The sequence below is a fragment of the Pipistrellus hanaki genome (assembly GCF_964339955.1).
Source record: "Pipistrellus hanaki genome assembly, chromosome: 15".
NCBI lineage: Eukaryota > Metazoa > Chordata > Mammalia > Chiroptera > Vespertilionidae > Pipistrellus > Pipistrellus hanaki.
In genome coordinates, this window is record NC_140517.1 from 42484868 (window position 1) to 42510075 (window position 25208).

General features: G+C 49.5%; 1 protein-coding gene across 1 annotated transcript; it reads left to right on the forward strand.

Annotated features, from left to right (window-relative positions):
* Positions 1 to 439: 439 nt before the first annotated feature.
* CEACAM19 (CEA cell adhesion molecule 19) lies at positions 440 to 23197 on the forward strand (the record flags this gene model as incomplete). The annotated part of the gene is made up of 7 exons (XM_084860778.1): positions 440 to 494; positions 14301 to 14669; positions 19417 to 19567; positions 20310 to 20356; positions 21559 to 21644; positions 22298 to 22393; positions 22995 to 23197. 7 exons carry the CDS (start codon positions 440 to 442, stop codon positions 23046 to 23048), a joined length of 858 nt encoding a protein of 285 aa, XP_084716904.1. The 3' UTR covers positions 23049 to 23197.
* Positions 23198 to 25208: the final 2011 nt, after the last annotated feature.

A 25208-nucleotide genomic window follows, 5' to 3' on the forward strand; every position in this document is an offset into this window, starting at 1 on the left:
AATAAAATGTTGTTGTTGTTTTAATAAAATGGGAAAGGTTACTCAAAGGTGTTGAGTGAGGCAGTAGTGCGTGTCAGGCCTGGGAAGGGCAGGGGCATTGCTGAACCAGAGGCCACTGTCACTGCCATTATAATCACTGCTCCTGACAGTCAGGCTGAGCGGGGAAGGATGGAGGGGTGAGGGAGGAGTGCCGGGAAACCCCAGCACGTTCATTCCCCAGTCTCTGAGGAACAGGTCCAACCTGTGTTTGCACCGTCACCCCGGGGAGCACAGGGGAAGCTCAGGAGCCTGAGCACAGGGTGCAGGGTGTCGGCTTGGCGGCTGCCCCGTGTCTGGGAGGCTCTCCCAGGGTCCTCACTGAGCTGGTCACTGCAGACGGCCCAGCCCACCCTCCAGCCCCCTCGGTGCCCAGCAGGTGGCACCTCCACAGGACGCCAAGATGGAGATGCCCGCGGGGACCCTGTGCCACTTCTCCAAGGGCCTCCTGCTCTCAGGTAAGGACACGCGCCCCCAACGCCCAGGCGAGCCGCTGGGCCTCAGCCCAGGCCGTGGGGTTTCCCCTTGGGAGAAGAAAACGTTGTCAGGGAGGGTGAAAGGGGGAGGAGCAGAGTCACAACCCCATCACCATTTTATCTAGGGAATGTTCTAGAATATTAGGACCACGAGGGCAGGAATTTATCTGTGTATTCCGTTCCCTGCAGCGAACCAGGGCCTAGATATCAAGGGAATTTTAGACTTACCATGTATAATTGGCATTTTAGCATAAATAATATATGTGCTTATAAGTATTGGTTAGGTTAGGCATGTCAAAGTCAAAGGCTAACATGAGCCAAATAGACAAGGTTTAAGTGTACATGGGTCACACAAAACACAAAAACTTCAATTTTTTTAAAAATATATATTTTATTGATTTTTTACAGAGAGGAAGGGAGAGGGATAGAGAGCTGGAAACATTGATGAGAGAGAAAAATCAACTAGTTGAGGAAGGGAGAGGGATAGAAAGCTAGAAACATCGATGAGAGAGAAACATCAACCAGCCGCTTCCTGTACACTCCCCACTGGGATGTGCCCGCAACCAAGGTACATGCCCTTGACCCGGATTGAACCTGGGACCTTTCAATCCGCAGACCAATGCTCTATCCACTGAGCTGAACCAGTTTCGGCCAAAGCTTCAATTTTCATAGAAACGTAGGTTTATTTTGATGGAGACATGCTGAATACAAAGGGCTGAAATAAATGAGTCATTGTTAACATAAAAGAATAGAACATTTTAATAAAAATTAATATTTTTTCTTGAACATGAACTTACCAGACACTGAATAGCTACACAAACTAACAAGCATAACACAAATAAACCTATTTTTCTTGTTCTCCAAAAGCGAAATATTTCCTGTTGTGCACACCAAACAAGTCAGTCCAAGACTAATGATGTGGCAATTGGCTGCTAAAATATTCGCTGCTGGTATTAGTGGAGAGAAATGGTGCACCTGCACGTATGGTGCATAAGGGAAATGAATGCAACACGATTATCGTAAGCAGTCATTATCGGACATTGTAGTTCATTATTAATAACTAGTGGCCCAGTGCACGAATTTGTGCACATTGAAAGGAAATTAATTAAAATATTTTATTTATTATTTTTTTATGGTTCATGCTTTTTTTGAGTTTTATTTTAAAAATTTCTGACTAGAAGCCAGTTTGGCTCAGTGGTAGAGCGTCGGTCTGCGGACTGAAAGGTCCCGGGTTCGATTCCGGTCAAGGGCATGTACCTTGGTTGCCAGCACATCCCCGGTAGGGGGTGTGCAAGAGGCAGCTGGTCGATGTTTCTCTCTCATCTACGTTTCTAGCTCTCTAACTCTCTCCCTTCCTCTCTGTAAAAAATCAATAAAATATCAATAAAATATATTTTTAAGCCGAAACCGGTTTAGCTCAATGGATAGAGCGTCGGCTTGGGGACTGAAGGGACCCGGGTTCGATTCTGGTCAAGGGCATGTACCTTGGTTGCAGGCATATCCCCAGTAGGGGGTGTGCAAGAGGCAGCTGATCGATGACGCTCTCTCATTGATGTTTCTAACTCTCTATCTCTCTCCCTTCCTCTCTGTACAAAAATCAATAAAATATATTTTTAAATAAATAAATAAATAAATAAATAAATAAATAAAAAATTTCTGACTAATCCAAGGTCACAATGAATTTTTCCTTCTACAAGTTTTATAATTTTAAATCGTACATCTTTTTTTTTTTTAGAATTTAATATATTTTATTGATTTTTTTTTGCCACCCTCCCTCCTTTGCATACATACCTTCCCACCCCAGAGTTTTATGTCCATTGGTTGTACTTATATGCATGTATACAAGTCCTTCGATTGATCTCTTATCTCCCCCAGATCTCCCTACCCTCCCCACTGTAATTTGACAGTCTGCTTGTTGCTTTACTGTCTCTATATCCATCTTTTGGTTCATCAGTTTATAATGTTCTTTATTATCCATAAATGAGTGAGGTCATGTGGTGTTTCTCTTTCATTGACTGGCTTATTTCACTCAGCATGATGTTCTCCAATTCCATCCAGGTTGCTGCAAATGATGAGAATTCCTTCTTTTTTATGGCAGCATAGTATTCCATTGTGTAGATGTACCAAAGTTTTTTGATCCAATCATCTGCTGACGGGCACCTAGGCTGTTTCCAAATTCTGGCTATTGTAGATTGTGCTGCTATGAACATAGGGGTGCATATATCCTTTCTGATTGGTATTTCTAGTTTCTTGGGATATATTCCTAGGAGTGGGATTACTGGGTCAAATGGGAGTTCCATTTTCAGTTTTTTGAGGAAACTCCACACTGTTCTCCACAGTGGTTGCACCAGTCTGCATTCCCACCAGCAGTGCACGAGGGTTCCTTTTTCTCCGCAACCTCGCCAACAGTTGTCTTTGTTGATTTGTTGATGTTGGCCATTCTGACAGGTGTGAGATGGTACTGCATTGTTGTTTTGATTTGCATCTCTCGGATAATTAGTGACTTTGAGCATGTTTTCATGTGCCTTTTGGCCTTCCTTCTATCTTCTTTTGAAAATATTCTATTTAGGTCCATTGCCCATTTCTTAATTGGATCATTCATCTTCCTTTTATTTAGTTGTATCAGCTGCCTGTAGATGTTGGAGATTAAACCTTTATCAGTGGTATTATTTGCAAATATGTTCTCCCACACCGTGGGCTTTCTTGTTGTTTTGTTGATGGTTTCTTTTGCTGTAAAAAAGCTTTTTATTTTGATGTAGTCCCATTTGTTTATTTTCTCTTTAGCTTCCATTGCCCTAGGGGCAGTATCAGTGAAGAAGTTCTTCTGGCATATGTCTGAGATTTTGCTGCCTGTGGATGCTTCTAGTATTTTTATGGTTTCCTGTCTGATGTTTAAGTCCTGTATCCATTTTGAGTTTATTTTTGTGTATGGTGTAAGTTGGTGATCTAGTTTCATTCTTTTGCATGTGTCTGCCCAATTTTCCCAACACCATTTATTGAAGAAACTGTCTTGACTCCATTGTATATTTGTGCCTCCTTTGTCAAATATTAATTGAGCATAGTGATTTGAGTTGATATCTGGGTTCTCGATTCTATTCCATTGATCTATATGTCCATTCTTGTGCCAGTACCAGGCTGTTTTGAGAACAGTGGCTTTGTAATACAGTTTGAAGTCTGGTATTGAGATCCCTCCTACTTTACTCTTCTTTCTCAGGATTGCTGTGGCTATTCGGGGTCTTTTATTGTTCCAAATGAACTTTTGGAGAGTTCTTTCTAGGTCAGTGAAATATGCCGTTGGTATTTTAATGGGGAGTGCATTGAACCTATAGATTGCTTTAGGAAGTATGGACATTTTGATGATGTTGATTCTACCAATCCATGAACATGGTATGTTCTTCCATCTCTTTACATCTTCCTCTATCTCTTTTTTCAGTGTCGTGTAGTTTTCCGCATATAGGTCCTTTACTTCCTTAGTTAAATTTATTCCTAGGTATCTTAATTTTTTTGGTGCGATGGTAAATGGAATTGCTTTTTTAGTCTCTGTTTCTGTAGTTTCACTGTTGGTGTATAGGAATGCCATGGATTTCTTGGCGTTAATTTTGTATCCTGCTACATTGACAAATTCATTTATTAAGTCAATTAGTTTTTTAATGGAGTCTTTTGGGGTTTTTTTATGTACAATATCATGTCATCTGCAAATAAGGATAACTTTACTTCTTCTTTTCCAATTTGGATGCCTTTTATTTCCTCCTCTTGTCTAATTGCAATGGCTAGTACTCCCAGTACTATGTCAAACAGGAGTGGCGAGAGTGGGCATCCCTGTCTTGTTCCTGTTCTTAGAGGGAATGGTTTTAGTTTTTGCCCCTTGAGTATAATGTTGGCTGTGGGTTTATCATATATAGGTTTTATTATGTGGAGGTATGATCCTTGTACTCCCACCTTGTTGAGAGTTTTTAATCAGGAAAGGGTATTGGATTTTATCGAATGCTTTTTCTGCGTCAATTGATATGACTACATGATTTTTATCTTTCCATTTGTTTATGTGATGTATCACGTTTATTGATTTGTGGATATTGTACCATCCTTGCATTCCTGGAATAAATCCTACTTGGTCTTAGTGTATGATCTTTGTGATGTTCTTCTGGAGTCGATTTGCTAGAATTTTGTTGAGGATTTTGGCATCTATGTTCATGAGGGATATTGGCCTGTAATTCTCTTTCATTGAGTTGTCTTTATCTGGTTTTGGTATTAGAGTGATGCTGGCTTCATAGAAGGAGTTTGGAAGTGTTCCTTCCTCTTGGATTTTTTGGAATAGTCTGAGGAGGATAGGTTTTAGTTCTTCCTTGAATGTGTGGTAAAACTCTCCTGTGAAGTCATCTGGCCCTGGGTTTTTGTTTGCTGGAAGCTTTTTGATGACTGTTTCAATTTCTTCCCAAGTCACTGGTCTATTGAGATTTTTAGATTCTTCCTGATTGAGTTTTGGAAGGTTGTATTTTTCTAGGAATATGTCCATTTCCTCTAGATTGTTCAGTTTGTTGGAATAGAGTTGTTCATAGTATTTTGTAACAATCCGTTGTATTTCGGTGGTGTCTGTTGTTATTTCACCTCTTTCATTTATGATTTTGTTTATTTGGGTCCTCTCTCTTTGTTTCTTGGTTAGCCTGGCTAGAGGTTCATCTATCTTGTTTATCCTTTCAAAGAACCAGCTCTTGGTTTTGTTGATCTTATGTATTGTTTCTTTGGTCTCTATGTCATTTATCTCTGCTCTGATTTTTGTTATTTCCTTCCTTCTGCTTACACTAGGCTTTTCTTGCTGCTCTTTTTCTAACTCTTTGAGTTGTAGAGTTAGATCATTTGTTACCATTTTTTCTAGTTTTTTGCAATAGGCTTGTAAGCATATGAACTTCCCTCTCAAAACTGCTTTTGCTGTGTCCCATAGATTTTGGATTGTTGTGTTTTCATTGTCATTTGTTTCCAAGATGTTTTTAATTTCTTCCTTGATTTCTCTGGTAACCCAGTCCTTGTTTAATAGAATGCTGTTTAGTCTCCATGTGTTTGATTTCTTTGGATTATTTTTATTGTAGTTAATTTCCAGTTTTATGCCATTATGATCTGAGAAGATGCTTGATATAATTTCTATCTTCTTGAATTTGAAGAGACTTTGCCTATGTCCCAAAATATGGTCTATCTTTGAGAATGACCCATGTGCACTTGAGAAGAATGTATATCCTGTGGCTTTGGGGTGGAATGTTCTGAAGATGTCGATTAATTCCATCTGGTCTAGTGAGTCATTTAGGATTGATATTTCTTTCTTTTTTTTAATATATTTTATTGATTTTTTTTATAGAGAGGAAAGGAGAGAGAGAGAGAGAGAGAGAGAGAGCGAGCTAGAAACGTCGGTGAGAGAGAAACATCGACCAGCTGCCTCTTGCACACCCCCCACCAGGGATGTGCCCGCAACCAATGCACATGCTCTTGACTGGAATCGAACCTGGGACCTTTCAGTCCACAGACCGACGCTCTACCACTGAGCCAAACCAGCTTCGGCTAAGATTGATATTTCTTTGGTGATTTTTTGTTTAGAGGATTTGTCCAAGGATGACAGTGGGGTATTAAAACCTACTATGATTGTATTGCTATTGATCTCTCCCGTAATGTCCTCCAACAGTTTTTTTGTTTGTTTGTTTTTTATGTATTTGGGTGCTCCTGTATTGGATGCATATATATTTACCAGGGTTATTTCTTCTTGTTGGATTGTTCCTTTTAGTATTATGAAGTGGCCTTCATTATCTCTTGTTATGTCCTTTACTCTGAGATTTAATTTGTCAGATATAAGTATTGCTACCCCAGCTTTTTTTTTCATTTCCATTTGCCTGGAAAACTTTTTTCCATCCCTTCACCCTCAGTCTGTGTGCATCTTTTTTTCTGAGGTGGGTTTCTTGTAGACAACGATGTATGGGTCTTGTTTTCTTATCCAATCTGTTACCCTATGTCTTTTTATTGGAGCATTTAAACCATTTACATTTAAAGTTATTAATGATAGGTACTCATTTAACACCATTTTTATTCTATACCCCTGTGTTCCTTCTTTGCTTCCTATTTCTTTATTTTTACAGCAGACCCTTTAGGATTTCTTGCATTGCTGGTTTGGTGGAGATAAAGTCCTTTAGTCTTTTTTTGTCTGTGAAGCTCCTGATTTCACCTTCAATTTTGATTGATAGCCTTGCTGGGTACAGTATTCTTGGATTCAGACCCTTCCTTTGCATGACTTTGTATATTTCATTCCATTCCCTTCTGGCCTGATAAGTTTCTGTTGAGAAATCAGTTGTTAGTCTGATGGGGGTTCCTTTATATGTAACTTTCTGTCTCTCTCTGGCTGCTTTTAAGATTCTTACTTTGTCGTTGGTGTTTGCCAATTTAATTATAATGTGCCTTGGCGTCGGTCTTCTGGGATTCATTTTGCTTGGGACTCTGCGAGCATCTTGGATTTGTGTGGGTTTTTTCTTCTCTATCTCACGAAAGTTTTCTGTCATTATTTCTTGAAATACGTTTTCCATGTCTACCTCAGTTCCCTTTCCTTCCGGAACCCCTATTATTCTGATATTGTTTTGTTTTGCATTGTCCCAAAGCTCCCGTAGGCTCTCCTGCTTTTTAATCTTTTTTTCTAGAAGCTGCTCTAATTGGGTATTTTTTTCCATCTTGTCTTCTAGCTCACTGATGCGGTCCTCTGCTTCATCTAGTCTACTCTTGATGCTTTCTATTGAGTTCTTCATGGTAGCGATGTCATTTTTCATTTCTTCTTGGTTCTTCTTCAATCCCTCATGGTTCTTCCTCATTTCTTCTTGGTTATTGTCAAATTTCTCTTCCATTCTTTTTAGCCATCCTATGATCATTACTCTGAATTCTTGCTCTGGTATGTTGCTTGCCACTGACTCATTTACTTCCTTTTCTGGTGATGCCTGCTTTTCTTTCATGTGCAGGCTATTTCTTTGTCTCCCCATGATCTCTCTTTTCAGGATGTCTGGTTATGTGGTGTTCCTTCTCCTGCATTGATATAAAGGCACAAAATACAACACTACCAGGTACAATTAAAGAGGCACTTAACAGAAATGTATTTACGATATTAATAGCCTCTAATAAAGGTGACCACTAGAGAAAGGCAAATTAGGTGATAGGAGAGAAGGAAGAAAGGTAAAAATAAAATAAAGAAAAAATTTTAAAAAATAAATAAGTAAATAAAAAAAGAGGGATAAAGAGGCAGAAAAAGAAGAAGAAAAAGTAATGACAAAATGAAGTTGGAAAACGAAAAAAAGAAAAAAGAGAGAGGGAGAGAGAGAAGAAGCAGACTAAAAGAGAAATGGGAAACAAACTACATATATATATATATATATATATATATATATATATATATATATATATATATATATATGGAAAATTCCCATAGAACAACCATTAATCCCAGCCAATGCCAGCAACAATACTTGGAGATTAATACAAACTACAATATCCACTATTATTAAGTAAGGCTATGATATACAGAAGTAAAAAACAAACAAAAACAGAGGATTTAAAAAAAATACAAAGCGGCAGAGAGGATCCAAGATGGCTGCTCGGGTATACACCTAGCCGCAGCAGCTCACAACAATTTCAAGGGAATACAACTAAAATGTAGAGTGGACATTGCCCAGAGCTACAGGTAGTCGACTGACTGAAAACTCTACAATAGGAAGGAGGGAGAAAACCAGAAGGAAAATCAGAGGAGCTGAAAAAAAGCCTAAGGTACGGAGACATGCTGCGCGCTCGCACACACGCGCGCACGGAGAGGTCGCAGCCGGAGAGGAGGAGAGGCTGGGTGCTGCCTGGCGTTCCCTAGCAGGAAGGAAATAGAACCCCCAGCCTGGGCTGAACCCCCAAACCGGAAGCGCTGAGCCCCAAGTTATGTGCCAGACCCTGGGGACCCAGGCTCCGGCAGGGGGAGACAATCCCGGGGGACGGCGAAATGCGGGGCCCCCGGAGTCGCGCGCACATGGCGCGCAGAGGACTGAATGTTGACTCTGATGCTGGATTACCCTAGCCGGAAGAAACAAAGCCTCCGGCGGCAGCTCTGAGCCTCAGTCCAGACCGCCCCGAACTCCAGGTCTGGGCCAGTCCCTGGGGACCCAGGCTCGGGCAGGGGGAGACGGAGCTGTGAGGTGGAGTCTTGGGAGCGCGGCGAAAGGCCGAGCCCCCGGAGTCGCGCACACTGTGCGCAGAGGACAGTCTGTTGACTCTGATCCTGGACTCCCCTAGTGGGAGGGAGAAAGAAAGCTCCAGACTGGAGGAACGCCACGAGGAGCAGGAGCCCCTGCCGGACACCGGCCAGCCGGGCGCCAGCAAGGAGCCGGGCGACGGGGCCCCCAGTGGGGGGGGTGCCCCTGAGCCTTCGACTGCTGAGTGCTGGCAACGGAGCCAAGGACGGGGGCTGCTTCCTGGGCGGCGCCGACCCCGGCAACAGGCTGGAGCAGCTCGGGAGCCCACGGAGAACAAAGGGGTGCCACAGGCCAACCTGCTGAGCTCCCAGGACAAGGAGGAAGAAACCAAAGAAGTTCTCAATGTGAAGAAATCAAGTGAGAGCAAATGATAGTAAAATTACTTAAGAAAGAATACAAAGAAGATCTTGAAAAATCAAAGACTAAGTCAGAACTCAACGCACCAGCCAACATTGCAACATAAATGCGTTTTGGTTTTTTTTAAAAAAAGAAAAAAAAAAGGAGAAAAAAGGGACAGAATGTTGGAACAGCGGCGACCAGGCCTAGAGTGGCCAGGCACAAGGCAGTGGCAGCTGGGCCCGGAGCAGCAGTGGCCATGCCCCAGAGCAGCAGCAGCCAGAACAAGAGCATCAACGGCCAGCACTGGAGCAGCCAGACCTGGGGCAGTGGCAGCCAGGCCTGAGGCAGAGGCGGCCAAGCCCAGGGTGGCCAGTCCAGGAACACCCAGACACAGAGTGGCTGGGCCCGGAGAAGCCCGGTCCAGAGCAGCCGGGTTGGGAGCAGCCAGGCCCAGAACAGCAGTAGCCAAGCACGGAGCATCCAGGCTGGGAGCGGCCAGGCTTGGAGCAGCCGGGTCGGGTGCGGCCAGGCCCGGAGCAGCGGCGGCCAGGCTGGGAGCGGCCAGGCCCGGAGCAGCTGGGTCTGGTGTGGCCAGGCCCGGAGCAGCAGCTGCCAGGCTGGGAGCGGCCAGGCCCAGAGCAACAGCTGCCAGGCTGGGAGCGGCCAGGCCCGGAGCAGCTGGGTCTGGTGCGGCCAGGCCCAGAGCAGCGACTGCCAGGCTGGGAGCGGCCAGGCCCGGAGCAGCCGGGTCTGGTGCGGCCAGGCCCGGAGCAGCAGCTGCCAGGCTGGGAGCGGCCAGGCCCGGAGCAGCCGGGTCTGGTGCGGCCAGGCCAGGAGCAGCGGCTGCCAGGCTGGGAGCGGCCAGGTCCGGAGCAGCCGGGTCTGGTGCGGCCAGGCCAGGAGCAGTGGCTGCCAGGCTGGGAGCGGCCAGGCCCGGAGCAGCGGCTGCCAGGCTGGGAGCGGCCAGGCCCAGAGCAGCCGGGTCTGGTGCGGCCAGGCCCGGAGCAGCGACTGCCAGGCTGGGAGCGGCCAGGCCCGGAGCAGCCGGGTCAGGTGCGGCCAGGCCCGGAGCAGCAGCTGCCAGGCTGGGAGCGGCCAGGCCCAGAGCAGCCGGGTCTGGTGCGGCCAGGCCAGGAGCAGCGGCTGCCAGGCTGGGAGCGGCCAGGTCCGGAGCAGCAGCTGCCAGGCTGGGAGCGGCCAGGCCCGGAGCAGCCGGGTCTGGTGCGGCCAGGCCAGGAGCAGTGGCTGCCAGGCTGGGAGCGGCCAGGCCCGGAGCAGCGGCTGCCAGGCTGGGAGCGGCCAGGCCCGGAGCAGCCGGGTCTGGTGCGGCCAGGCCCAGAGCAGCGGCTGACAGGCTGGGAGTGGCCAGGCCCGGAGCGGCCGGGACCGGAGCAACCGGTCCCAGAGCAGCCGGGTCGGGTGCGGCCAGGCCTGTAGCAGCAACAGCCAAGTCCAGAGCAACTAGGTCGGGAGCGGCAGTGGCCAGACCCGGAGCAGCTGGTTGTGGAACGAACCAGAGCAACAGAGGCCAGGCCCGGAGCAGCCAGGCCCGAAACAGCTTGCTCCTCGCCTGTACCTGCCCACGGCTGCCTCTCAGACATGGCTGGAAACTTTTGCGGGAACTTGAGGGTCTGCTGAATCAAGTGATGAAGGCTTAGATCTGGATGTGTTGAGTTAGTATAGCGCTGGGGTGTTGATCTGTGAGTGCCTTGGGTGGGGCTTGGATGAGGCTGGTTGACCTATTTGAAAATGTCTTTTGTGTGAAGTGTATCATTGGGCATGTGGAGGTATTATTGATATGAGAAAATGCTAAGTAACTGATTTACTATCTGAAAAGGGATTTACTATCGGGGAAAGGGAGGGAGGAAGAGACTGAACATAAACTGTGCACCTATGGATGAGGACAATGGGGGATGGGGAGGGGGCAGAGGGTGGGGTGGGAACCTGGTGGAGGGAGGAAGAAATGAGGAACCTTTGTAATAATATGAACAATAAAGATTGATTTAAAAAAATAAAAAAATAAATTAAAAAAAATTAAAAAAAAGAAACAATAAAATAAAAAAATAAAAAAAAATACAAAGCAACAATAACAACACAGGAATAAGCATAACAATTTCACTAAAAAGCATAAAAATTCACAATAATCAACATTCACACAAACAATGGCAAAAGGATAGAGAGGAGAACAGTTTTGTTTTGGTTTTTAACTAGTTAATATAGTGCAGAGAGTGGTATTTATACACTTGGATCAGGGGTTGGAACTTAGGTCTATAAGTATAGTGAGAGCTTTAGCAGTGGGTATACAAGGAAGAATAGAGGAAAAACTAAAGCCAGAAAGGGAGAGGATACACAGGAGACTAAAATGGTAAAGTTTAGTAAGAGAGTGATGGTGTAATGGTCGAGTTGAGATAGGGTTGAATGATGTTATAGTAGAGATTAAAATAGAATGAAGATCACTCCCAATGTAAAATAAAGAAAAAATAAAATGGTACTGGAGAGAAAAATTTAAAAAAAGGAAACAAAAATTGCAAAATAGCAGTAGTAATAGTGATGATAGAGATTGAAAAATGTAATAATTGAAATGGTAAAATCAAGTAAGGAAAAAAGAAAAAAATTTGTTTCTTAAGTAAAAGATATAAAAAATGAAAATTAAATAAAAGATGTAAAAAATGAAAATAAAATAAAGAATAGTAAAATTAGCATAAAAATGTGCAGTAGTGGTCATTCACTTCCTCTGTTATTGACCAGACAGTCTTGCAGTTCCCAGCATTCCACTGCACCTCAGTTTTGTAAGGTAGTCCTTAATTTTAAGTAGGCTATATCTTAGTTATTTGTGTCCATTTATTTTTTATTAATTAAAAGTAAAAAAAAAAAAAAAAAAAAGCAGTTTGTAATTCAGCCCCTAGGTGGCAGTGTTTCTGGTTTGACCTCCCAGTCTTTTTGGTTGCTCTGGCCTTCTTTCTCTATGGCTCTAGCTGGCAGAGTGCCAACTGGCTCCCAGACTATCTCTTCTGGCTCCGATCCCTTGTTTCCAGGAAGGCAATTTCCCCCTACAATTTCCCCAGATATACCCAACTGGGCAGTCCTTCCCTAGTATTCAGAAGCAAGGGGGTGAAGGGAATCAGGCACCAAGGTGTACAGATGTTCCGCCTTTGGCGGGACAGCCGCGATTCTTAACAATCTGTCCCGTGTCCCCTGGCATTTTAAAAAAGTCCCGCTTCTGGGGAAGATTACGCCAAACCCAGCACTGGGTGTCGCCGGGCAGGATTCTCGCTTCAGCCTTCTTTGGGCGCAGCTCGGCATGGGCAGCGGGGGCTCTGCGGCTACAGTGGAGGCGGGGCCTCACGGGAGCTCCGCGCCTGCTGCCTGCGCTGCGGGACCCAGAACCCTCACGCTATCCCCGCAAACTCTGACCTTTCCGTGGGTGATTGAAGAACTCCCTTGAATCCACGTGTTTGCGCCGATTGGGGCGTCACAGCTGCTCAATGGACTCCTCTGCGGTGGGTTTTCCAGGCCTCAGAGAAGATCCTCCTTTCCTGGTAAGATGGCGCAGCCTTCCCTCTGAGCCCGTAGCTCCTGGAGAGGTCTCCGCCGCAGCCGCCGCCACCGCAGTACTGGCCGCTTGGTCAGGAAATCCTGTCCATCAGACCCTTCCTTACCTTCCTTGAGAGTTCCACTGCCCCTTAGCTGCCAATCAATACTCCCTGAGCGACTCAGACGCTGCTTTTATCTGTTCTGGGACCAGGGTCAGAACAAGTCCATCTGTTTGGTCGCCATCTTGTCTCCGCCCCTCTAATTAGAATATTTTAATATCGATATTCACCCTTTCTTCATAATATAAGTGTCAACCAAATTCACGATCGATAATGACAGATCGAAACACACACGTAGGATTGGTGCCAGCAAGAGCTTTACATGTATTGCCATTGAGCGGTTAACTTAGCCTTTTATGTGTATAAAGCAAACTTGCTTAATTAGACCTGCTTTCTGATGTAGCTAAACCTTTTCCAGCCCAGTGAAGCACCCCAACTTCTCTTTCAAGTCATTGTCAGCAACACAGCAGAAAATATCAACAGGCAGCAGGTTATTACTATAGATCACGCAGGGAGAACAAAGGGTAAAATATGTAACTGCAGCAGTGTTTGACTATATTCTGCACAGTGAGAAAACCTGAAGTCATTCTCAAGGCCCACCATTTCTTTCTTCTTTTCAGTCAGGTCAAGTTTCTAAGTTTTCTAAATCTCAGTTTTCCGGCTAATGAAAATAAAATAGGATTCCACCGAGTCTCCTATCTGCCTACTCCAGGACTTCTGTGAGGATCAAATGAGATGAGGCACGGAAAAAAGCTTCACAGACATTTGGTTGAAGTGTAAAATGTTTTCTCCTATGTTCCTGGAACTCCAAGGAGGCTAGTTGCTAAGGAGAGAAAGCCGGGTGTTGCCATGTGATGTCATTACCCAGCACCCACAGCAACTGTTTCCAGACTGGGCTATGTATGGGCTGCATTTTGCACCATGGGATCTCAGCAGCATTGGCTGTGATTTGGTGGGCTGTTGCTTTAGGTTGGTGGCAGGGCCTGTGTCCCACTTGGGGAAAGCCAACTGTTGCTTTGTGAGTGCCAGATCCATGGTGCCATTTCTCTGTGCCCATCACAGCAGCTCCTGCATTGAGCATCTGCCCCCTGGTGGTCAGTGTGCATCATAGCAACCAGTCGGAAGGTGGGAAGGACACTTAGCATATTAGCCTTTTATATAGATAGATTATGTATAACAGGATATTGTAAAAATTAAGTTATGACATTTTCATTAAAACGTTTCTTACATACTGTTATACTGGCTGGGCTGCAAAAATATTCATTGTGGGCCCCTTGCGGCCCACGGGCTGTGAGTTCAACATGCTTGAGTTAAATGAATAAAGTAATGAATTCAGAGACTCCCAGTGCTTAGAAGCAGGCCACACAGCATCTCAGAGCAGAAAACCTCCTGGACCAACAGGATGGCAAATCTGTGGCATCCACACCCAGGTCTCCACTCCGGAACCCAGGGCAGACATTACTAATCAATTCCAGCACTGTTTCCAAAGAGCAACATTCAGAGAGAGAGAGAGCTCTTACCCTCAGAGGAGGACTAACAGGGCAGAGAATGCTATGGTCCCTGCCCAACACACCTCCCATCTCAGGCCTCCCTGTCACTCCCCGCAGCCTCCGTCCTGGCCCTCTGGGCCCCCCAAGGCTCCTGGGCAGCCCTCCGCATCCAGAAGATCCCGGAGCGACCTCAAAAGGACCAGGACGTCCTCCTGTCTGTCCAGGGCATCCCAGACACCTTCCAGGACTTCATCTGGTACCGGGGGAAGGAGACGGACGGAGGCACAAGGCTGTTCACCTACATCCCGGACCTGCCGCGGCCCCAGAGGGATGGCAGCGCCAGGGAGCAGCGTGACATCGTGGGCTTCCCCAACGGCTCCATGCTCCTGCGCGGCGCCCAGCCCAGGGACAGCGGCACCTACCACGTGGAGGTCCACGTCAACCCCGAGTGGACCATGCGGGCCAAGACGGAGGTCCAGGTGCCCGGTGAGCGCTGGGGGCTGGGGGAGGAACTGGGGAGGCTCCTGGGCCCGGTGCAAACACGTCCTCTATTTAACACCCGTGGATGGAGCACTTCCTGCGAGCCAGGCTCTGAAGGCATTCACTCCCCACGGGCATGAGCCGACTAAGCATCTGTTGAAGGACAAACACAGAGACAGACCTGGCGAGGGGACCATCTCACTTACTCCTCACACGCGCTCATTCACGAAACACTATCGAGCACCTAGGGCAGGGGTCTGCCACCTTTAAGACATAAAGAGCCACTTGGACCCGTTTCCGAAGGAAAAAAAAAACCTGGGAGCAGCAAAACCATTGCGACATTTAAAACAAATATAACACTGCAAATATTGTTTCTTACCTTAATGCTATCTACCGGATTGTGCAGTTAAGCTGTCAATCTGAAGAAGAAAAAAAAGGACTTTTTCACTTAACAATGTAAAATACATTTTTGCAAATTAATAGCTAATTAAAATATTGAATTTACCTGGTTAATGGGATTTTTGCTCCTGATCCTCAGTGCACAGTGTCAGCACATCAGGGCTGTAAGACCTTACCTTCATTTTCACACAGGCTCGCAAGTTGTCGGAGCCGCAGTAAAGCTTCAAAAGAGCCGCATGCGGCTCTGGAGCCGCAGGTTGCCGACACCTGACCTAGGGTATGCCCGGTCCAGAGCGCAATCTTCATACTCACACAGCAAGTGTTTTTTGATGAATCCGCTCTGGACAAAGCACAAAAGACAAGGTACTGGACAGCAGCAGCGGCTGCCATTGCTTGGGGCAGTTACTGTTGTAAACATGCCCTCGGGCAGGGGTGGACCATGTAGGGCCCGAGGGCTGTAAAGACCCGTGAAACCATTTGGTCCGGCCCTGCCAAGGCACTAGGGATGAGTTAATTGTTTGACAAAATACAGCAGGCTATTTTTTTTTTTTAATGGTTGGATCTTTTATTCAACATATTTTTATTGATTCCAAAGAGGAGATGCGAAAGAGAGAGAGATAAAAGTATCAATGATGAGAGAGAATCATTGATCGGCTGCCTCCTACACGCCCCCTACTGGGAGTCGAACCCAAAACCCAGGCGAATTGAACTGTGACCACCTGGTTCATAGGTCGAGGCTCAACCGCTGAGCCGTGCGGCGGGGCGCTGATTTTTCAGTCGATGATTTCGTACGGCCACACATGATGTTAGAAATGTCCCAATGGCCCTTGGGAGAAAAACGGTCCCCACCCTTGCCCTCGCACACAGCTTCTCAAGCCGGGCACTAGTGACATTTTGAACTGGTTGATTCTTTTTTAAATATATTTTATTGATTTTTCACAGAGAGAAAGGGAGATAGATAGAGAGCTAGAAACCTCGATGAGAGAGAAACATCGACCAGCTCCCTCTTGCACACCCCCTACCGGGGATGTGCCCGCAACCAACGTACATGCCCTTGACCGGAATCGAACCTGGGACCTTTCAGTCCGCAGACGGACGCTCTACCACTGAGCCAAACCGGTTTCTGCTGAACGGGTTGATTCTTCAGCGCAGGGGCTCTCCTGCCCCCTGTGGGCCACAGAGCACATCGCTGGCCTCTCCCCACCGGATGCAGGAGAACCAAAACTGTCTCCAGAAGCTGCCAGGTGTCCCCCAGGGGCAAAGTCACCCCAGTTGAGAGCCACTGGCCTAGAGGAACTCATTTTTTACCTGTAAAAACCTCCATGATATGTTATAGTCGCCCTAGCCTGTTTGACTCGATGAATAGAGCGTCAGCCTACAGACTGAAGGGTCCTGGGTTCGATTCCGGTCAAGGGCGCATGCCAGGGTTGTGGGCTCCATCCGCAGTAGGCGGTGTGCAGGAGGCAGCCGATTAATGATTCTCATCATTGATGTTTCTAACTCTCTCTTCTTCTCTCTTCCTCTCTGAAATCAATGAAAATATATTTTTTAAATGTTATGTCAATTATATTTCAAAGAAGCTGGGGGGGGGGGGTGGCCAATAATAAGCAGACTAGATCACTCATCATCTATGTCCCCAAAGTTACCTCTGAATTTCATAATGAATTCTAATTTACCAGTTCACATGGTGGTCTCCCTAGGAGAGTAAGTCTTCAAAATAAGAGAAATAGAACATACTTATCTTTTTATTTATTTATTTTTCAGTAGTGTTTAAACGTTGTATTTTGTTTCTTTCATTGTCCTAAGCTGTCCTAAGAACACAACTTTAAACATATAACTCACTGAAATATATGTAGCTATGTCTGCCTATAGCCTATTTTAAATATATTTTTTTATTGATTTTGTACAGAGAGGAAAGGAGAGAGATAGAGAGTTAGAAACATTGATGAGAGAGAGTCATCAATCAGCTGCCTCTGGCACACTCCCTACTGGGGATATGCCCGCAACCAAGGTACATGCCCTTGACCGGAATCGAACCCGGGACCTTTCAGTCCCCAAGCCGATGCTCTATCCATTGAGCCAAACAGGTTTCTGCCATACTCATCTTTTTATCATCCAACATCTACCACCATGTGTGGAACATAATACACTGAGTGGCCAGATTATTATGATCTCTGAATGCCAAAGAGCCGCATGTGGCTCAGAGAGCCGCAGTTTGCTGGCTACAGACTTAGGCCACGTGAATGGAGAGTTCTGATCGGCTTACATCTGTACTGCTGCCCATCCTGATCCAATCAGCTGTGGCAAGGGCTGGGTCTCTACTGATCGGGGGAATATGTTAACGAGGCCCGAGGCAGAACTGGGGTTGGGTTCACTCCCTCCAAAAAGCCTGTGAGTTACTATTTTTCCCAAAGTTCATTGCGCCTGTATGCTCTTCTGGGACGTGACCTTGCCGTTCCCCTGTCCACATGGTGGTGTGGTAGAGGTGCTGGGAGACACCCACCTGCCATTCCACCAGCATGAAGACCCTCATTGCAGAGCTAAGGAAGCCAGCCATGAGGAAAAGGTGTGTCCGGACTCTCCTCGGCCGGTTCATCAGAGAGATTCCAGAAGAGCTGGAATGGGGACGTGAGGAGGAGTTCCAGCACGCGGGGGAGTGCATGCCAGGCAGAGGGAACCGCATGGGCGGAGGCCGGACAACCAACACAGGAAGGGAGTTGGGGGGGATGCGAGTGGGTTGGTGGGCTGGGCAGCAGGCGGCAGAGCAGGCAGGTCCTGGCCGAGGGGGCTCTGATACTGTGGGAAGATGGGGCGATTGGTGAGAGGAGTGGGGAGGACAGGCGCTGGGAGTCTCCCTGAGCCAGAACACAGCCGGTCTTGCCCCACCTCCTGAGTCACTCAGGGAAGCCCCTGAGTTGTACCGGCTGTTATGGGGATTGGGGAAGTTAGAAGGGGAAAAGTGGCTGGGACAGCTTCTGGAAAAGGAAACAGCTTTCTAGCCTCTGCCCAAAGTGACCCCCTGGGCCTTGGATTTACATCTGCAAAACGCGTCTAACTTAGCCATTCCCTGGGGACGGAGACTACTTCTGAATGCCCAAATACCAGGCAAGCCTGGGCACAGGCTATCCGCTTCCCCCGTGACAAGAATAAAGTTTAAAATGGGTTTTGAGCACTTTGAACAGATAAACTTCTAGGCCCTAGGGAGATGGATGAAATATGCAAACATTTATTAATTTGAATATATATATATATATATATATATATATAGAGAGAGAGAGAGAGAGAGAGAGAGAGAGAGAGAGGGGGGGGGGGGGCTCTAGTCCATTTGGAAATGACGGTCTTGACCTGCTCCGAGCCTGACATAGCTCATCCCCACCATTCCAGGGCTCTGAGGACTCAGCCGTCTTTTAGAAGCCACACAGAGCGGCTAGTAGCCCAGGCGGTCCAGGTGTGATCGCTTACCGTGAGCGCTCAGGAAGGCCACTTCACCTCTCTCTGCCTCATCTGTCAATGGCATAGACCACATGTGTCAAACACAAGGCCCGCGGGCCAAATCCAGCCCGCCAGGCCTTGCACTGTGGCCCGCACCGCGCTGTCATCACTGCACTCCGCTGTCAGTTTATGACATTGTCAGTTTATGACTGTTCAGTAAACCATTCGGCCCGCGATTTAGGCTGGATTTTAGATTTTGGCCCCTTCTCTGATTGAGTTCGACACCCCTAGCATAGACTCTGCTTTGTTGGAGAATTGAGGTGTGTGTGTGTGTGTGTGTGTGTGTGTGTGTGTGTGTGTAAACTCATTCAATCTTCACAACAACACTATAAGGGAGGTATTCGTATTATCCCCATTTCTCAGATGGGAAAACTGAGGCACGGAAAGGTTGAGCAATCTGCCCATGTTCAGCATAGCCAGTAGGAAGCAGGGACTCGAACCCCAGGATTCTGACCTCATTGTCTATGAACTCAGCTGCCCAAAAGGGTCGGGACATGTGTCCAAATTGATATTAAAGGCTGGGGGCCCTCGTGGTGGGTGTTAGAAGTCCGGTAGGCTTTGTCCCAAATCTGGCATACTGAGTTTGAGAACGCTTCAAGTTGAGTCCCCTATAGTCCCTCCCCAAAGAGAGAAACATCGATGTGAGAGAGAAACATCAAACAAACATCGAACATCAATTGCCTTCCACACGTGCCCTGACAGGGAATCGAACCCACAGCCTTTCTGAGCCACAACCTTGCTGACATGTTGGGTTCTCTGTGCAGTGGAATCAGCTCAGGTCTGAAAAGCGGGAGAGAGAGAGCCCGGGGTGGGAAGCTGCAGTGACACATCGGTGCTCTACGATCACTCTCCTCCTCCTCAGAAAAGTCCCCGGAGCTGCCTGTGACACGCCTGCCCGTGAGCACGGGGGTCGTGGCTGCCATCCTCATCGGGTCCCTGGCCGCCGCGTCCCTCCTCATCGGCAGCATTGCCTATCTCCTGGTGACCAGAGGCAGGAGGGGCCAGAGGCACAGGTACAGGGCCCCGGGGCACTCTGCGTCCCTTCTGTCTCCTCCCCAACCCCCTCTCAACCCATCCCACTAACTGATTCCTCCGCAAGGAAGCCTCTGGCTCCTACACAGTCTCACCAAAGCTTGGAACTCCTGAGGTGAGAGGCTCTTTCTGTCCGGTATTAGGCAGGATTCTGCTTTGCGGGGGACTAAACCCCGACGCTTCAACTGGCTTATGGAGAATTAGCAAGTGTTTTGGTCCTACATGAGCTTCAGGTACGGCTGGATCCAGGGACTCGACTTTGTCAGGAAACTCTCCATACATCTCTCAGCTCTGCTTTCCTCTGAGGGGCTTCCTTCCCAGGCGTGACAAGAAAGGCCCCGGTGGCTCCAGGTTTATTCCCCCGCAGCTCAACGGCTGCAGAGGAAGGACCGGGCAGGTTCAGAGTGCGGGGCCGAAAGAGAAATAGTAAGGAAATGGTGAGCAGGTGGATGGAGCAGAATTGCTCGGATAGTCTGCATAAATGGTGACTTTGGGGGAACATTGCTCGTTGGCATAAGGTGGAGGCTGGGAAACTGAGGAAGGGCTGTGTGGCAGGGGATTATGGGGGAAGAGACGTGGGCAGGGACAGGCCTCGTCCTGGCTCACTCAGAAGCAGGGACCATGGCTCTCTGGGGCCTGGTGGGCTTTCCGGCTCCCCTGGGCCTCTCTCCACCCCCCTGACATCATCACTGCACTAACCTTGGTTCCTCCCCTCACCCCCAGGATGGTGACCACAGAGAAACCGGAGCTGGGCCCCAGCCACAACACTGGTAAGCTGGGGCCTTGACTTGCTACCTGGGCATTCGTACCTCCTTCCTCTTCCCCCCAGCAACAACCCCCTTGCCTTCCCCTACTGGGGGCTTCCCAAACATTTGCCTCACCAGCCCTCTCTGGGGCCCCCAGACTCAGTTCACAGATTCTGAGGGCATAGGCACTCACCCAAACCTGTTTGTCTCCTCTGCTCAGTGTCTGCCACTCTGTCCCCAGACACCACACTCACCCAGCCACCAACAGCCTCAGCCCACCTCCCCTCCCCCTCCCACACCCCACACCCAGCTCCTCGTTCTAACCACGTCACTCTACTCAAAGGCCTCCAAGGCTCCCCAGTGCCAGGGGATGCAGTCGGGGCTCCCCACCCTGCCTCTCAAGGACTCCCATACACCAGCCCCCACTGGCTTCCTGGCTTCACCTCTCACCTGTGACATCCCCATCCTCAAACAAATAAGCAAAACAGAACAAATATATACACATCCAGACTCAACAAACCCATTACAGTTCCTCACACACGCCAGGCTTGGGCTGACCCAGGGGCTCAGGTGGTTGGAGCGTTGTCCTACACACCAAAAGGCTGCAGGTTCGAGTCCCGGTCAGGCCACCTACCTAGGTTTTGGGTTCGATCCCTGGTCGCGATGCGTTTGGAAGGCAATCAATCAATGGATGTTCCTGTCTCCCTCCCTTCCTCTCTTTAAAATCAATGTAACATGCCCGGCTGTGGGCTCAGTCCCCAGTGTGGGGCGTGCAGGAGGCAGCCAATCAATGATTCTCTCTCATCAATGATGTTTCTCTCTGAAATCAATTTTAAAAATTAAAAACAAAATAAAAATAAAATCAATGTAACATATCCTGGCGAGGGAGAAGGGGAAAAAAATAAAATAAAATAAACATGGCGGGTCTCTCACTGCTGGGCCTCTGCATGCACTTCTGTGGCCTGTGCATAGCTCTCACTTCTCTCCCAGTCTCAGATGGTCCCTCCTCCAGGAAGCCCTCCCCACACCCCTCCAGGGCAGGTCTGTCCCCCCACTGGGCTGCGGGCCCGGGCTGCCTCCGTCTCTGCTGGTCCCTGGCACAGGCTGGGCGGGAAGAGGGGTTCGCACCACTGTTGGGTGAATGAATGAATGAATGGGTGCCGACAGCAGCCGAGGGGGCCTGTGGGCCACCTGTCAGCTGTCCCTCCCCTTGTCCTCTGCTCCAGGTGACGACAACATCTATGAGGCGGTGCGGTCTCCGGTCCTCCTGGCGTCCCCCCTCCGTGGCCCGGGGTCCATGGGCGGCGCCTCGGTGAGCCCCACCCCTCACCCAGCCCGCTCCGCCCTGGCGCCTCCCCTCCGCTGGCTGTGCTGCCCCTCCAGCATCCTTCTTCTTTAAAGGCCAGAGGAGCCCTGGCCGGTGTGGCTCAGTGGATAGAGCGTCGGCCTGCGGACTGAAGGGTCCCAGGTTTGATTCCGGTCAAGGGCACATGCCAGGATTGTGGGCTCAACCCCCAGTGGAGGGCGTGCAGGATAAAGCCGATCAATGCTTCTCCCTCATCATTGATGTTTCTCTCTCTCCTGCTCCCTTCCTCTCTGAGGCCGAGGCTCCGCTTCCCTCTGGTCTCTGCTTCCTGCCCGGAGCATAGAGTCCCTTTCCCCTCAGGGGGAGGCTCCAGGAAATAGGAACGAAATGAAGTAAGAGGAGAAAAACCCAGGAAGCTAAGACTGAAAACGTGGAGCCACGCGCTGGCGGGGGAGGCTCGGCGTTATTGGGGGGATGGTCAGGCTGCGGGAGGCGGTGCCCTCTCACCCATTTCTCAGAGGAGAACACTGAGGCTCAGGGCGGGGCCGTGGGGAAGGGGAATGGCACCACTGGGCAGAGGGGGGGAGGAGGGAGGGGGGAGGGGGGAAGTGGGAGGGGGGAGATGCCAGGCCTGGCTCACCTGTGTTCTTCCTTCACAGCCGCCGCCCCTGCAGCCCCCGCCCCTGCAGCCCCCGCCCCTGCAGCCCCCGCCCCCACCACCGCAGCCACCTCAGGCGGAGGACCACCACTACCAGGTGCGAGGCGGGGAGGCAGGAGGGTGGGGGGACCCCGTGGAGCTGGTGCAGAGGGTCAGGAAGACCCAGGGGCACACAGCAGTCAAGGCCCATCCCTCTGCCAGGGACTCAATCCCTTCAGACCTCCCACCCCCACCCCCGTCTGCCCCTGGGTCTCTGTCTCTCTCTCTGTGCCTGAGTCTGTCTGCACATCCCCGGGTATGTCTCCCTACCCCCCCTCTCCCTCCCTCCCTCCCTCCCTCCCACCCTCCCTCCTTTTATCTTTCTCTCAACTCTATCTCCTCACACCTCTTGTTTCTCTGTGTCCTCTCATCCTTCTCTGAATCTTTCTCTCTCATTCATTCATCTATGTCGCCCCCTCCCTTGAAGGAAGACAGGCTGGTGCTAGTTCAGGGTCTTGAGCTTCTTATTGATAGGTTTGGAGCAGGTCAAATGCTTTTTCTGGCTCTCCCGGTCCCTCGTGTCTCTAAGCCTCTTTCCGTCTCGGCTGCCATCCTCTGTATGGGTGTGTCTCCCGCTGTGTCTCCCAGTCTCTAGCTGGTTCTTCTGTCTTCCCCCGACTCTCACCCCAACAACAGTCCCTCTCTCTCGCTTTCCCCAGGAACTGCTGAACCCTGACCCTGCCCCTTACTGCCAGCTGGTGCCAACCCCCTGAAGGGACCCAGCCAGGCCTCCCCAGGGACCGGGCAGGACCAGGCCGGTGCCCAGCGGGGACAGGAGACCTGCAGCGCCCCTCCTCTCGCCCACCCTCTGCGTGTGCCACCCGCCCGTCACCTGGCCCTCCAGCAGCCTGGCCTAAGCCCTGGGCTGGAACAGGGGTCGGCAAACTCATTCGTCAACAGAGCCAAATATCAACAGTACAACGATTGGAATTTCTTTGGAGAGCCACATTTTTTTAAACTTAAACTTCTTCTAACGCCACTTCTTCAACATAGACTCTCCCAGGCCGTGGTATTTTGTGGAGGAGCCACACTCAAGGGGCCAAAGAGCCGATGGTGGCTCGTGAGCCACAGTTTGCCGACCACTGAGCTGGGAAAAGCAGGCTCTTGCCTACCCCCCCACACCTCTCCCCCCCCCCCCCCGCTCCTCCACTGGGATATTTGGGGGTGAGGAGGGTGGTCTGGGGCATGCCTCCAGCCAGACCTCCCAGACACCCACTTGGGGGGACTCAGGACTGTCAGCCCACAACAGCCCCCCCCCCCACACACACACACACACTTCCTGGTTGCCCTCCCGGCCCCTTCCCCTGGGGGCAGGGCAACCCCCCCCACACACACACACACACACACGTGCAGGGAGGGCTGGCCTCCCAGGGCTGGGGCCCAGGGGACAGTCCTGGGCAGTGACTCGGGCTGCCTCAGCCCCGCCCTCGCAGGCAGGTCCCAGCCCTCTCTAACCCGACTCTCAGAACCTGCGGCCCTGGCCTCTTCTGCCCACTGCCCCCACCTTGGGTCTCACCAAATCCCTCAGGGCAGGACTGCCTTCTCTACCCTATCCCACCCCCACTCCCAAATGGGAGCCCATCTCTGGCCCTTAGTTCACTCATTCATTCATTCAGCAATAAGCAGGCTGTGTGGCCATGCCCAGTTCTGGATCCTGCTGCTCTGGCAGGGAACAAAGCAGAGAAAATGCTCTCCTGGAGGGATGATCTGATAGGAAAGAGATTCTGGAAACTAAGAAACTAACATAGCCCTAGCTGGTTTGGCTCGGTGGATAGCGCATCGGTCTGCAGACTGAAGGGTCCAAGGTTCGATTCTGGTCAAGGGCACATGCCCCGGTTGCGGGCTCGATCCCCGGTTCCCATGGGGTGCATGCAGGAGGCAACCGATCGATGATTCTCATCATTGATGTTTCTGTCTCTCTCCCTCTCTCTTCCTCTCTGAAATCAATAAAAATATATTTTTTTAAAAAAAGAAAGAAAAAGCCAGAGCACAACCTTCATCATTTCACTTGTCTGTCTGCTGACACCTTCTATCAGGGGTAGGAAATGATTAAGGAGCGGGATGGGGGGTAGGGAGGGAGGGGTATGCCTGGGGGAAAGAGAGGGAGACAGGGTGGACAGAGGCTAAAGCAAAGGGAGTAAAAATAACAGGGAGTCTTGCTGTGGGGCCGAAGGAAGGGGGCGGGGGTTTGCAAGGTGTCACACAGCGCAGCAAAGCAATGCCAGCCACCCACCCGACCCGTCTTGAAATGCGGACCAAGGAGTCTGGGGCTCGCAGGACAGCCGCCTGGCGCCATGAAGGCGAAGGCCCCCAGCGGGCGGTGGGCCGAGGCGGGGTCCCGAGGCCTCTCCCGTCCCCGAGGGCGCACCACCACCCGCCCCGCCAGGAGGGGGAGCGTGAGCACCCCCGTTGGGACCCGAAAGACGGTGAACTGTGCTGGGCAGGGCGAAGCCAGAGGGAACTGGTGGAGGTCAGAGCGGTCCTGACGTGCAAAGAACCATCTAGAAGCCGGTTCCTTCTGAAGTTTCCCCCGGGATGGCTGGTGTTGTGGGGTCGAACCCTGGGTTCAAAATAAGACCACCAGAGGCTGATGACTGATTAAAATAAGCAGGCAAGGATTTATTGAAAAACTGGCCAGGACATCCGCAAGAGCACCACATGCAGGTGGACTCCACATGACCGCACCGTCCCAGGGGTAGGCAGTCCTTTTAAAGGTCTAAACCACAGGAATTTTCCTTTGTTCTGATTTATAAATTCTAAATGCTGGGAACAGCCCACAGGGTCGTTCCCAGCCACATCCTGCTGGACGCTGGAATGTGGCCTATCTTGCGAAAGCAGATAGTACAGAAGCAGAGCTCAGCGGTTAATCTCTA